Consider the following 13667-nt stretch of genomic DNA (forward strand, 5'->3'; position numbering starts at 1 on the left):
ATCTTTCGCGTTTCATTATTCACCGTTAATCATCTGTTAGTGTATGATGGTCATTCTATTTATATACCGACGACAAACACGTTCGCGTCGACGAGATTTTCATTGGTGGAATAGACCGTAGCTTCGTAAAGAGCTAAAGAGCAGTTCGGTTAATGTTCAAATGTCGAAAGGAAGTTATCGAGGCATTTTGCATTTGTTCGCCGACGAAAGGACGGAAATCCTTAAGGATGTAAGCAACACTTTATTTCCCGCAAAAGTAGCACCATCTGATGCTCGTGAATCGAAGGTGTCTGGAACTCTTTGACGTATTCCAGGATATAGAAACGACCGATAAAAAAGCGCGAGAGTGCAAACGACAGCTTAATTACCGGTACGGCAGAAGGGATGCAAAAGTAATGCGTTTCCAATTATCTGTCCAGCGGAGTCTAATCCTTAATCTGCATAAACAAACCGTCCAAACTGCCAGCGCTTTCCACTTTTTTCAGGCGAAAAACTTTCGATAATTATAACCCTCCAGTATTCTCTTGAATTACGCGCGAGTAACAAAAATGATTTGCTTACGGTTTTTATTTTTGTTTGGGCGCTCTGTAACACTACCTTGCACTTGATGTATGTATATGTATACGTGTCGAATAGACAAAATAAATATGGAAAAATCACGATCGTGTGTGCTAAACGGTGGAACAAAGTGGAGTCAAAAGCAATAACGAGTAGCAGGGGAGGTTGGCTAATAGTATTCGTAAGAGAGGAATCCTCTTTTTCATCATCGACGCTTGCCGTGTAGCTGCATATTTCAAAAGAGAACATAAAGGGATGTTTGGAAGGTACTTTAATTAAACGTTTATTAGCCTGAATAGTTAGACATAACTCCTTTGGCGAATTCTTCATTATGCGGGGATATAATCTCAGCAGTGTTTTTACTTTATGTACGTATTTTACAAAGCATTAATTAAAAGCTTCGCGAGCATCCGTCGCGCGCATTTTTCACGGCAATATAATTTACATCGCTTCTGTTCCTTTAACACGAACAAATTTTGATGGAGACGCAACTATCCGAAAGTCGATTCCCGATAATCCGATAAATCCTCTGAACAATCGCCTTGAATTCACTATGACCCATTTCCAGCCTTCCTTTCCTCTCCAAGTTACTAATTAATAATTATTCTTTGAATTCGTTAATGATATTTCGCGTCAGAAGTACGTACTCGTTTAATGTTTCGTAAACATAAAATTACGTTTAATTGGACATCGAAAATCCGAAACCGTCAGAGCACGTTACATATTGTCCGATGTACTGCCTCGACCTTCTATTATTTCTTTAAGAGCTTTCCCGGGCAAACAGTTCCGACTGGTATATTTGCAACACAAAAGAAGTGGTTTTCCTAGAAGGCAGAAACCCCGGGGATTGTTCAGCGTCATTGTCTCCAGAGACAATAACGATATTAATATTAAGTCGCGGCGAAAATGACACGGTATTCACAAATAATCGCTCGGCGGTGCGGGGGGGGGGGGAGCGGCGAATTTTAATTGGCCGGGACGAATATTAACGGAGCGCGTGCCCGAACTTAGATACGGCCGCCGGCGCCGGTGGAGCGACGTATTGTCATCGTTGAATCGTCCTGGGAAAGAGATTTCCCCGTTCGCGCGACCGCAAATCCGAAAAGAAATAGCTTTGTCTAACGGCCTCCAGCGGTTCGCCGTTCGAGTCCCTTAATAAGAAAGTCCGCCGGTATTTCCGCGCGGAGCGAATAAATCATCGGTTCGACGAGCCATTAAAAAAGTCGAAGAAGTTCTTATAATCGGGGACGAAGAGGATGGCACCGAGAACGAAGACGCTCTTGCAGAAAATTGCTGACAACTGCAGACGTGTATTAACGATAAGACTCCAGCAATCTAAGCACATAAGCTTCTTAAGAGCTTTGCCGTTTAATTAAGATGAAGATACAGAAACGCGCAGAACTTCTTTTCTGGTTAGTTTTACGTACAGGACGCTCCCAGTTATCGGGACGCGATTATTATTTCTTGCAGTTGGTAAAACTCCTCCTAAAGCAGAAAGAAAGAGTATTCTTTTTCGAAATAAAACTCAACGTAGGTGTTGTGGGCTTATTGGAATTTCACTGGAGACTTCTGGATGAAACATTCAACTGTCTTCTCTTTTCATAATGTTATAATTTCCCGGTTCTGCCGGTAAATAATTAAAGCGACTTCTCTAGAGTTGCGTACTTTGAATTTCCGTTCACTTTTGCACCCGTTATCCTGGTCTCAAACCATAAAATTACAATGAAATTGCACGATTCACTTAGGAGAAGGCAGTAACGCCATTATTCCACGCTTCGCGACTTTGGATTCTGCGACAGGAAATAGCGTAGTTATTTCAAGTGTAATGGAATAATAATTAGCATAGTACGTACAATGTTCAAATGCTTCTAGACGTAAGACATTCGATCCACAAGTTTTGACTTTGTAGACTTACATAACTTGTTCGACACGAAAAGCAAAAGAACGTGTAATATTTTTCATGAAATCGACGTTTCTATTTAAAGGTTATCGATCATAATATTATCATAAACCGAATTCCCTTGTTTCCGATAGATTAATCAACGAACGAGCGATTAGACCCCATTGATATCTATGGTGCACCCAAATCGAGTAAAGGTCGACACTCGCTTCGAAATTACCATGCTCGATGGATCGTCTGCGTCCGTTGTATACTTTTAATCTGGTCATCGATTGCTTATTAGTGCGTTTGTATTTAGCGGCTCGTTTCGATGCAAATTAGAATTGTGTTCCCATTGGACCGTAGATGGAATATTCTATTACGTATCAAAGCACTTTTTTCGAGAGATTCTGGTCGTCGCTCGTTAATGATTTTCTCTGACAAAGCTACTTTTGAACGATAAAACGGCCGGGCAGTGAAAGAACTCTGCTTAACCGCGTTTCACGTTGCGTTTGAACGATGAGTTTTCAATAAACAACGCGAAGCCAAGAATTCTCATGCGTCAACGCGAATTTTGCGATTCACTGTTTTGAAAAGAAACCTCAAACGTAGTCGTAAACCGCATCGGTCTCTTGCTACGCTCGTTGTACTCTCGTATAAATATGGAAATTTTAGAATCGTGCTGCAACTTTTGGGATCGTCTGTTTTACGCAATGTACCTTCACGAGTCTCCGTTGCACCTTGTTCGTTCTCATTTCACGTTCGCTCGATATGCAGTTCAGGGATATCTTAAAAATCTCGCTTGTACGCGTCGCGAGGCGTCGCGTCGGACGATACGGCCTGAATATTAAAGATCCGAACGTTCCCTAAACCGCGGCCCGATGCTTGCTTCTCGATCTTCCAACAGGCCCCTTGCTTTTGCTTCTGTTTCGTCGCTTCGTAAAGTCTCGGGCTATCGATACCGGAAAATTGAAAATCATCGAACTTGGATAGAAAGGCTCGAGGTGCGACCGTGGCTATCTGCATATCATCCTTTACGTTGGCAGCTTCCCAAAGGGTTCGCGCGGCTCTTCGTACTCGAGTTTAAATCGCTCGATTTATATGTATCTATACACGTATACTACACGATCTTCGCTATTATTTTCTGTCTAAAGATAAAACATCATTTACTAGGCGCTCTGTGTTACTTGTGTCAGCTTCGAAAATCAAAAATAAAAATTAATAGATGCGTTCAAACGAGGATATTTGAAAAAAAAATAGCATGCAATTGTTTTTAGAACACTTGTAACGCTTTTCGATAATAATTACAACAAAGTTATTTTTCAGTATTTTCGGTCGATTAAAAGTGTGTAAACGGTGTTGCATTCGTTTATCAGCAGGCGAGCATGAAGTACAACGCGTTTTATTGTCGGTTTGCACGAAATTCAAGCATGCCGACAACGCGAACAAACCGGAGTACAAATTAATAACATCTGCGCGGGAGATCCACGGACAGGCGAAATATTTGCCAGCCTGTAACAAATGTTTGCAGAAACGGTTGCCTCGCTGTCATATTTCACGCTCTCGTCACGATGTTCCCGAGACAGATCGATTCTACTCCCGGTCCCGTCGATGAAGCGTTCTCGTACGCGGTGCGATGTCGTCGCGTGTCGAGCTCACACGGACCAGTTCAAACGGAATAGTTCCTACCATTTCCATACGCATTCTTTCTTCCGCCGAGAGAAGTCGAGGAATCGCGAATCGTTCGGAAAATGGGTTACCGGAACGCATCTTTGCATAAGAAACTATGTACCATGGTTTTCGGATTCTTTCGTTGAAATTTTGTTAGTCGGGCTCGCCAGTAGGTTCTCGTGCATCGAAAAGAATAGTGTTCGGTACTCGAAAGTTGTAATCACCAATTTCATCGTGAGAATGTTTTTGGCAAATAAATTTTTTCAAGAAACACGATTTTCCTACGATTCCGAGTCCTCCGGTAAAGGACAGCAATAACGACACCCTCGAAAAGACATTGTCCTGAAACACAAAGGTGTTGTCGTCTAGAAATTTGTGTTTCAAAGGAAATCCGTGTACGTCCGGAAATAAACAACGTAAAGGACGTGTGTGAAAGCACCCGGGACGGTTCTTCTTGCCGGAATTCAAAGGCGAGGGCACTTCCCTGTGTTCCGGGGCAACATTATCCCGAGGGGAGTGTCATCGACTTAAAGCGGTTGATCCTGTTATAAATTACAGATTTGATGCCCGATTGCTCTGTTTGCTCCGTCGCGTCGGCGGGGAAGGGAGGGAAAAAAAGGCTGTCTCGCATCGGTGACGTTACAACATCGTAAATTGCGCATTGATATATCGCCAGGCTTGGATATTGTGGGGCGCGGTGTTATTTGTCGCCTTGATCTATGCGTGTTTTCTCGGCATCGTAAAAAATGCCACGAGCCTGTCCGTCGACGGATATTTATACCCTTGCGAATATTCGATCGAAGCCGATACCTACTGAAATCGGCCGTGTTTATTTTCATTTTGAACGGTATATGGACTAGCTGAACCCGCCACAGTTTTATTTCATCGCTTTCACGTTTTTTGGTTCCCTTTGATAAAAGTAGGTTGATAATCTACGCATAGATTTACGCATAATTGAATTGTGTCCTATGCATTAGTATTCCGCGCTATAATCTGTAGCACCGAGTTCTTTGTAGAGTCTACTTCGTGATCCATATATCGTAATGGGAGGTGTCGTATAACCATTATCCGTTTACGTTATATAAACTTCCGGTTGAATTTCAGACAACAGTCAAGCTTTAAGTGAAAGAACAGAAAACATTTTTTTGTTGTGACGCTCTTAAAGTACCAGAGGATCACGATTCGTTAATCATCGTTCGATGAACTTCCTCTTCCCGATCAATTTCTAAACGTACATTCTACTGGGCTCACGGACGGTCAATTCGAGCACGAGGAGGTTGAAAGCGCTATCGGATGACTGGTGAGAAGCAATCAACTGGAAATTTATAGATAACCTCGAGTGTTACAACTGACACGAGGGATAGTCTCTCGTTTCAGTGAAACGAACTATCGAGTACAGAAAAATACGCGCGAAGAAGCTGGCGAGCGCTCGTCTTTCCATTATCGCGAGTAAAGCTGTCCTTTAGCGGCTGAAATCGGATCGAGCCGGCGAGAGGTCTTTAATCGAGCTAAAGTCCCGGAAGTGCTCGAATCGTTTAGAGTTTACCGACGTCGCCGTTCTATTTCAATCGCGCGATCTAATTATTTCGCAGGTGGAGAAGAAAGGAACCTCCTAGGATGATTGATCTCGCGCCACGACGAGAGTTCTCGTCGCGAATCTACGGGGAAATGTCCGCAAGTGGGTCATTTGCCTGCTGGGAGTCGCACGAGCGCGCCCTACAACTAACTCGGTATATTAAATTAGCGCGAGGCTCCAATTAATTAGTCGCCTTAAAGGATCATCCGTCTTCGTACGGGTTGAACCAGCCGAAGAAATTCTGTCGCTCGGTCTCTCTCAATATTTTATTGCATCGAAAATTACGAATAAGTACGTAAGTTCGTTCGATCATCCTCTCGAGGTCAAAATTCTTCCAAGAGGTATTTATTGCTTTGACACGTTCTCGTTCTTAGAAGATATTAAATTGGGCGACAAAGTAACATCGTACAGTTTTTAAAATCTAAGACGTTTCAATCGGAATCAATGTTTTTCAACCTTCACTTGCAGTCGTTACTAAAGTGTTAATTCCGAAATTTACGTCGGACCAATGAAGAACCTCTGATTAGTTCCCGTAACCGTTCATAGTGAACACTCGGGTTTCCATTGAACTCGTATCGCAAAAGCCCTACTTTTGGCACAGGTCCCAAATCTTTCGAGCATCATCACGCAACCGTGTTACCTCTGTGAAGTCCAAGTCCTTTTACAAAATTGAATTTCCCAATAATCCGTTTTCCGATTTTACCAATCAACCGCCGCGTATTTTATTCACCGACTACAATACTACGATTCAAGCGGATGTGCTTGTAATTCGGAACAGAGCTTTCGTCAGTGCCCTATGAAATCTGCATTTTCATAAAGGAAAAAAATATAACGGACCACGTAACACGTTCTGTAAAATCGATGAAAAAAAAATCAATATTCCCGGCACTTAGCGAAACCGCGTAGTGTTATCGAACAGAGAGATCCTCGACGTCACTGAAACGTGACAACAACCCTATATAACGTTACACGCGTAACCAAAGGTTCATCCGATTTGTCGACGCGCGACCGAATCTAGCCCGTCGGAAAATATTTGAAGTTCGTGCGAACAATAGCCGATAGGTGGTTAAATTTCGACAGGATCACCGAAGTTCGGGCGGTCGACCGCTTTGTACTAGCCGGATCAAATAAAAGTTCGTGACTTCGAATAACGCGAACTAACCAACCACCACACCGCATAGGTACAGACGAGAAAGTTTCATTTCTTTTCGCGGATCGATCTGTTCCGAAGCTTTGCCTTGCTTCTTCGTTCGGAGCACTTGACACTAAGCGTCTTGCGAAGGTGTTATTTTGGAGTGAACTTCTGACCCGATGAAAATTCAGCGAAATGTACGATCCAATCGGCGATATTGTCTTTTTTTAAATGCAGCGAATGGCCAGCTATAATTCGTTAAAGTAACAATCGCTTTTCTCTCGCGTGGTCAAAATACCGGTGACATTAAACTCAGGGTTTCCGTGTTAATACGTAACAGTCAGTAGCAGCGTAACGATGAATTAGATTATTAGATAATTGAATGTTTTCTGAGTGAATGCAATAAACCGATAGAAGTGAAGACAACGAATTTTTTTAAATTATAATTAGTTTAGCATCACCCATATTCTAATCCAGCGGACAATGACATAAAGGTCTAGAATGATCTGGTAACGATTGTAACGGTTAAATGGGAATCGGCAGCGATCGAAAACAAATTTTTCTACCGTTCCATCGTCTTTTAAACGTCACGTGTATCGTGGATGCAAGTCTATGTAGGTATTTACAGTGCCGGGATCGAGGGATATTTGCGGTGTTGCAGTACTCGTCAAAGAGAAATTGAAACGCCGAGCGTAAACCACATTAGTCCTGTATGACTCATCAACGGAGCTGTAATACTGCCTTCGCGTTGTTAAATAAACCTAATTCTACGCATCAAATATTGAAGGTGCCTGCTGCGAGCTTCCACGATTCGATGCTTGCTGCTACGTAAATCCTTTGAATTTGAAATGATCGTAACACAGAGAGATCCCCTATTGACTCTCCTTCCTCGCGTTTTCATTATTCGTGTTATTTCCTCGTTTTGCCGGCTACTCGTGCCATCTTCTCGGCTATGGGAACGTTTGCGAAAATTCGCGAATATTTGCATCGGCTTCGGTTCGCGGAAGCTCACGAAAATTACGTTAAATTCCTTGGTGGAATGCTCGCACCGCTCGCGTTTCTGAAATAAACACGCTATCATTTTATAATGACTACAGCAAACACTACAAAATCTTGCTTAACATTTCCGATTCTCCGTTTATTCGTAGCTTTCCTCAACTGTTCCACGCTATTCCAGTTTTATCACTTCCTGGAGGTATAGTAATTCTCATTAATATCTCGTTTCCCAAATACCATCCAACTTGCGAGAACACTAGAATAGGCATAATACTTACAAAAGTAAAGAGTATGCTTCATTTGCTTTTATCGATCGAAGTCAAAGGACGCGATTCTAACAATTACACAGTATTGTACGTATGTATATCCGAGGTATCTGGAGGAAACTACAACTCTTGAACATTTCGCATACTCGTCTTACTAGGTTACTGTGATTTTTAGAGGTGCACAGTGTCGTTGTTTTTCCTACTGGTTGAACTGACAAATCAACTTTTGCGCCGAGTGTACGCGTACGTCGGAAAGTACAGGAAACGCACAAACGGTTTTTCCTCTTACGGTAGATTACCCTCTTTCACACGACTGTGAAAAGTAAATCGTTGTATCTCTACTGCTGCGAAACATTAAACGGGACGCTTTGTTCCTTTCAAACAAACACTGTCGAAATTCAACCGTGCTCAGATTCTTCCTTTCAGTCCGAAGTGCGGAGGCGAGTAAACCCATTAGAATAGCAACGAAAGTATTTGTTCGAAAAAGCGAAGGAAAATAGATGCTCGGTGACATCGAACGATAAAATCTTGCATTTCGACTTTAGGCTAACCAACGCAGTCTATCTCGTACGAGGTAGTTCGGCGTTCGAACGAAGAGATTCGATAGACCTTATTGTCATTGCACGCGTTGCTTTACATGTAAACATTAGGACCAAGGATACGAACGAATAAGTACAACGAGACAGAAGTTCAATTACGTTGTAAGTACGTACGCGAACTGGTTAGGTCGTAAAAGGTGAAAAACAGGATTAGAATCGATCAAAGCGAGTGCAGCGGACGCGTAGCAAAAGGACTAGAAAATAGGATCAAAGTTCCGCCGCGCAAAGGAAACTTTCGCCGAATGAATTTTGCGACGGCACCGAGTCAGAAATAACGTTCGTTTTCCGACAGATTTTTACCACAAGCTCGTCGGGCTCGTCGTAAAGCCAGACGAGAAAGGACGAGTAAACAAAAGGTTGAGCGTGCAACAGTCCCGTTTTAAGTTTGACGAGCGGTTCGGCATACATATATTTTGAATATGGTCCCCTATAATTGCATTTAATGTTTATTCATAAGCATTTGCATGCATTCTGGGCCGTGTACACAGAAAGTTGTCGAACGATGGTGCACGCGCCACAAGATTTTTCGTCGAGCAGCAGGAAACCGGAAAACGCTTTTCCCAGAACTTGTGACCCCTCCACCCTTCCCCTGCGACAAAGTTATGAAAGGAAAACAGTGTAAATTATTAACGGGGCTCGTATAAGTGATGCAATTCCGCGAAGCGTAAATTCGCCATTTTCCGAGTTCCGTTGCGGAACCCGGCGAAATTAAACAGCCTCTAGCCTGCAAGCTCCACTGCCATTTGCACCGAACGTAGTTCGAGTTAACGCAGTTACATGCGTCGCGTCGCGTCGCATCGTCACGGCGCGGCGTATCATTACGTCCTATCTGTTCACTCGGCGAACACTGACGCTACACCCACAGATAAGTAGCCGTTCGATATTGTGATCTCGATGCGTGATACGCGATATACGATAAGCAATATTCGAACGCGCGTTCAATGCGACAACTTTTTGGCAAACGCGTTTACAACCGAGCGGCGAGTTTGCTTTGAAAGCTGTCAATTGCTAAGCTAATTCCAACCCCTTTGACGCTTTATTTTCTCCATCCACCATTCGTTACTACTTTACCTAGCTTTTGCTTGACTTGTTTTTCTTGAAATGTATCATTCGTTGCTTAACAATTGTGACCAATAGGTATTAAGGTGCCTCGCTATCGGGTACCATATAATTCGAAATATATTCGAAATGTAATTTGCTTTTTTCTTTATACCACGAATTCCAGCGTGAGCTAATCATTGCGTCTGATTCTGTTTTAATCTACAATTTTATAGTTTTCCATTCTCGGATTACGATCGCACGAAATTGCTTGCAACTAGATAGCGATTAAACTGAAAACATGTTAACGGAAACTCCTGTTAGAATCAGAGAAAAATTGTGAGCCGAACAGACGGAATAAAGATCGTTCGATACCGATGTCGAGCAAAATGTACTCACGGATACTTTTCCACAACGCACGCGTGTAGTACAAGTACAAGTTCACACTGTTGGCTGACCGCAACAACATTTGAAAAGCAGCTAGTGATCATTGTTCCCACCAATGCATTTTTATCCCTTTCTGTGTGGTGCAGGAACGTTACTTTCCACATTCTGATTTCTCGTGGTACTTTTTAGCTCGAGCCCGGGCGTTTTTAACGCTGCCCGACTTCCTCTGGGAGCGAGCGGGCAAACCGGCATTAGCGAAAAATTCCGCAACGCGCGAGTCACTCGTGCGCGGACAAAGTGTTTCGTGCACGGAATCACTCCGACTACTCGAAAAAAGAACTGCTTCAAGATTTTTTAATTGCGTCCGCCCACACCATTTTTTCCGAGAAACTCCCGCCGCCGCTGGAATTACAGCTTCGTTTTCGAATTATAAACATGTTCTGCGAATTTTCCATTCTTCTCTACTGTATTATCCATTTTTGGAAGCTCGGAAGGAACGTAGTAAGGCCTTTTATACAAATTTTGAATACAACAAGATAGAAACGGAACAGTATTGTGCATAGATTCTAGTGGATTCACGATACAGTGAGAAAATCATGTTGACGAGTAGACGATAGGAACTGGTGAAATCATTCTATCGCAATTGTCTGATTTACCAGGTATGATATCGGTGAAAATATTATGAACGAACTGACAACGATTTTTGCGGAGAGTCATCGACCATAACATCTCGGAGAAGGGTCAGAACTTGTTATCCGTGAAGCTGCTCCGGATAACGGAGAAGTTCTTCCAGTTTGGATTGACGCGGCCCGAATCAATACGATCTCAAACTACCACGAAGAATAGAACTTCTAGGCGTTACGTAAAAGCTTTTCGCAAATAATCATTACCGCCACGGTGTGTACTCGTCGGATCAAGAAGCAAATTTATTTCCACGGAAGTCGACACAGTTAGCGTACTGTTCCTATTAACAAGTACCATTAATTATGCTGCGACGGAAACTTTATGAGCTGTATTTTTGTTAAACAGAGAGAAACCGACGACGAGATATCCAATTAACGAAGCGATATCGAAACAATTACTTTTGCAAGAATTAACGCGATAATAAAGACTTACCCGTAATGAGAGGAGCTAGTCAATAGTTGCGTTGATAGTTGACCGCACGCAACAGGGATTCTAATTAACGAGGAGCGAACGTTCGGCTGTCTCGCCCCTCTAACCCCCTCGCAAATAAATCGTACGCCCCAACAGCTCCAATAAACAAGCCTATGTACCGGTAGGAATCGATGACAAAAAAGTAATTGAACCACGCTCGCACGTAGTGGATCGGGAGATTTGATCTTTCGCATTCTGTGGTAAATTAAACGATCCGTTGGATATGTCGGAATAAAGTGTTTTTTGCTTCTTCGTCGCGTTATTATCAAAGCCGCTCGGCAGGTACTCGTTATTTATACCGTACAATGAGTATCGTCGCGTTACTCTCCATTAAAAAAAGAATTCATGCCCTGTTCGATGAAACAAAGCCTGTACCGAAATTTAGATGTGCGACAAAATAGTTCGAGTGAAATTTCATATGTACAATTATCGTTTGGCAGATAACGTCACAAAAAATTTGATCGTTTTGTTCTTACAGCATCTGCGAGTAGAGATTGAAAGCCGGTTGTCTTATCAAACGGTGCTCCTTTGACCCTGACTACGTCGAAAATCGATAACGTAATACATATTTCTGTTCAAGTACGTGCCGTTTCTTTCGAAGTGTAAAAAAACAAGAAGAAGCAAAATTTTCAATAATAATATATTCCATCGTACCCCGGATTTCCGTTTTTTGTTTCCCCTCGCACACCCGGTATTTGTTCAGCAGTGAATTCAACGCGGAAGCAGCAACAGCAAACGCTTTCTTATCGCGGCACGTGTAAGCGTTTCGGAGTAGGAATAAATTGTGCATCGACCTACCGTGCAGCAGTATCGCGAAGAAGAAAATGCAGATCATCTTGGCCGGCGTGTACCAGCCGCTCCCATTGCCATCGTACCGGAAATCCATTCCCAGTGCCTTCACGGTCCATCGTTTCTGGTACATTTCGCGTCACCACTTTCCAAGTCGTGCCAACCCGAGTGGAGCGATGTGTCTTTTCTGCCGACAATAAACAGAAGTTCGCCTCGCACACTGAATCGATCTCGACACTCGTCACTTTCGTGTGCCGTTTCGCTCGGATAACTCCACGCTGTTACGTCACCAGTCCCAGATCCCGATGTTATCAAAGCGTGCAACATTAATTACTCGCTGTTTTTACTCTTTTCAATTCCAATTTCTTCGATTCACAAACGAATAGATCCTTTAGATCGGAAAAGGAAAACGAATCCGGGTATTTTTTCTTCTAATTTTTACAGTTGATCGTTGCGATACTAATGTTGTGACTAAAATTAAGCGATTAAATCGAAATGGATTTAAACGGAACCGAAATATGTCATTTATAGAGACGAACAAACGGGGAATATCGTTCGTGAGAATTCCAACCAATTATTTCAGAACTTCGTACCAGTTGCAAATTGCAACGCGTTATTTCCCCGTTGATTTTACACAACCGTTAGTTTATTAAATGTGTTCGATATTAATGGATAATGATGTCGATTACAGCAATGTGTAAAATAATAATATTTGCGAAACAGTTTGTCACGACAAGTACGCGATACGAGAACGACACGGCTGCAATTGCCCCATGATTATAATTTCGATTACCTAGTGGCGGATTTATTGTCTATTTGCTATAACACACGGCAATAATCAGCCTGTTGTGAAACTCGGCTGCTCGCAAATTGAAATCAATCCCGCATATAACTCTATCGTTGGTCAGGTAATCGCTTAAAAGGCGACTGCTTTAAACGCGCGCGAAAGCTGTTTCGGTTCGTTTCTGTTACGTTTTAGCGTGTCGCGTGTTTGCAACGATCTCCGATATCGAAAATTTATTCGACCCAAGGGAAAAGCTGGCGATGGATCGACAAAAGCGAAAAGCACGCCTTTTCGGAAATTTCCCCAATCGCGTGTTTGAAAGTAACTACGAATTTACGCTTGGTGGTTTCGATGATTTCGGTCATTGAATAGATAATTAGTGCTATACATATATATTGGGTTCTTGTTAGGGTGTATTCAACAATTAAGCATTGACGCCATAAATGCATATATATATATGTACATGTCGTTAATTTCCTTTACATTTTCTTTGCGTTCGCTTATCAAAATTTAAAAGCGCATATTTAATTTTTTCTGAAGACTTTACATCTGCATATACATATATAGATATATATAGTTTGTAAAGAATGAATAATAAATTAAATTTTCAACCTATAGTATGTTTCATCGGTAAAATATTAATTAATGCATCGAAAGCATGTTAAAAATTTGTCTGAAATGTTCGAAAATGAACGAAATTCTTCTTTTTATTAGAACTCGAACGATATTTCATGCAAACAAGGACGAGTAGGTAGATTCTTGTCGAAAATTAACTGGAAATTATTCAAATGCAAATACAAATACAGTCAGTGTACGAGATCATTGTCATGGAAACAC

At 42.2% G+C, this 13667-nt stretch overlaps 1 protein-coding gene across 1 annotated transcript in view; it reads right to left on the minus strand.

Moving 5' to 3' along the window:
• LOC107195107 (titin homolog) overlaps positions 1-12179 on the minus strand; it is a 47978-nt gene extending 35799 nt beyond the window's left edge. Inside the window, exons 1-2 of the mRNA XM_015584886.1 lie at positions 12056-12179; positions 8058-8068 (exon numbers count right to left, since the gene is read on the minus strand). Coding sequence (XP_015440372.1) covers positions 8058-8068; positions 12056-12179 — 135 coding nt within the window. The remainder of the gene's footprint in view (positions 1-8057; positions 8069-12055) is intronic.
• Positions 12180-13667: the final 1488 nt, after the last annotated feature.

This window comes from Dufourea novaeangliae, unplaced genomic scaffold, assembly GCF_001272555.1.
Source record: "Dufourea novaeangliae isolate 0120121106 unplaced genomic scaffold, ASM127255v1 scaffold49, whole genome shotgun sequence".
NCBI classification, from domain to species: domain Eukaryota; kingdom Metazoa; phylum Arthropoda; class Insecta; order Hymenoptera; family Halictidae; genus Dufourea; species Dufourea novaeangliae.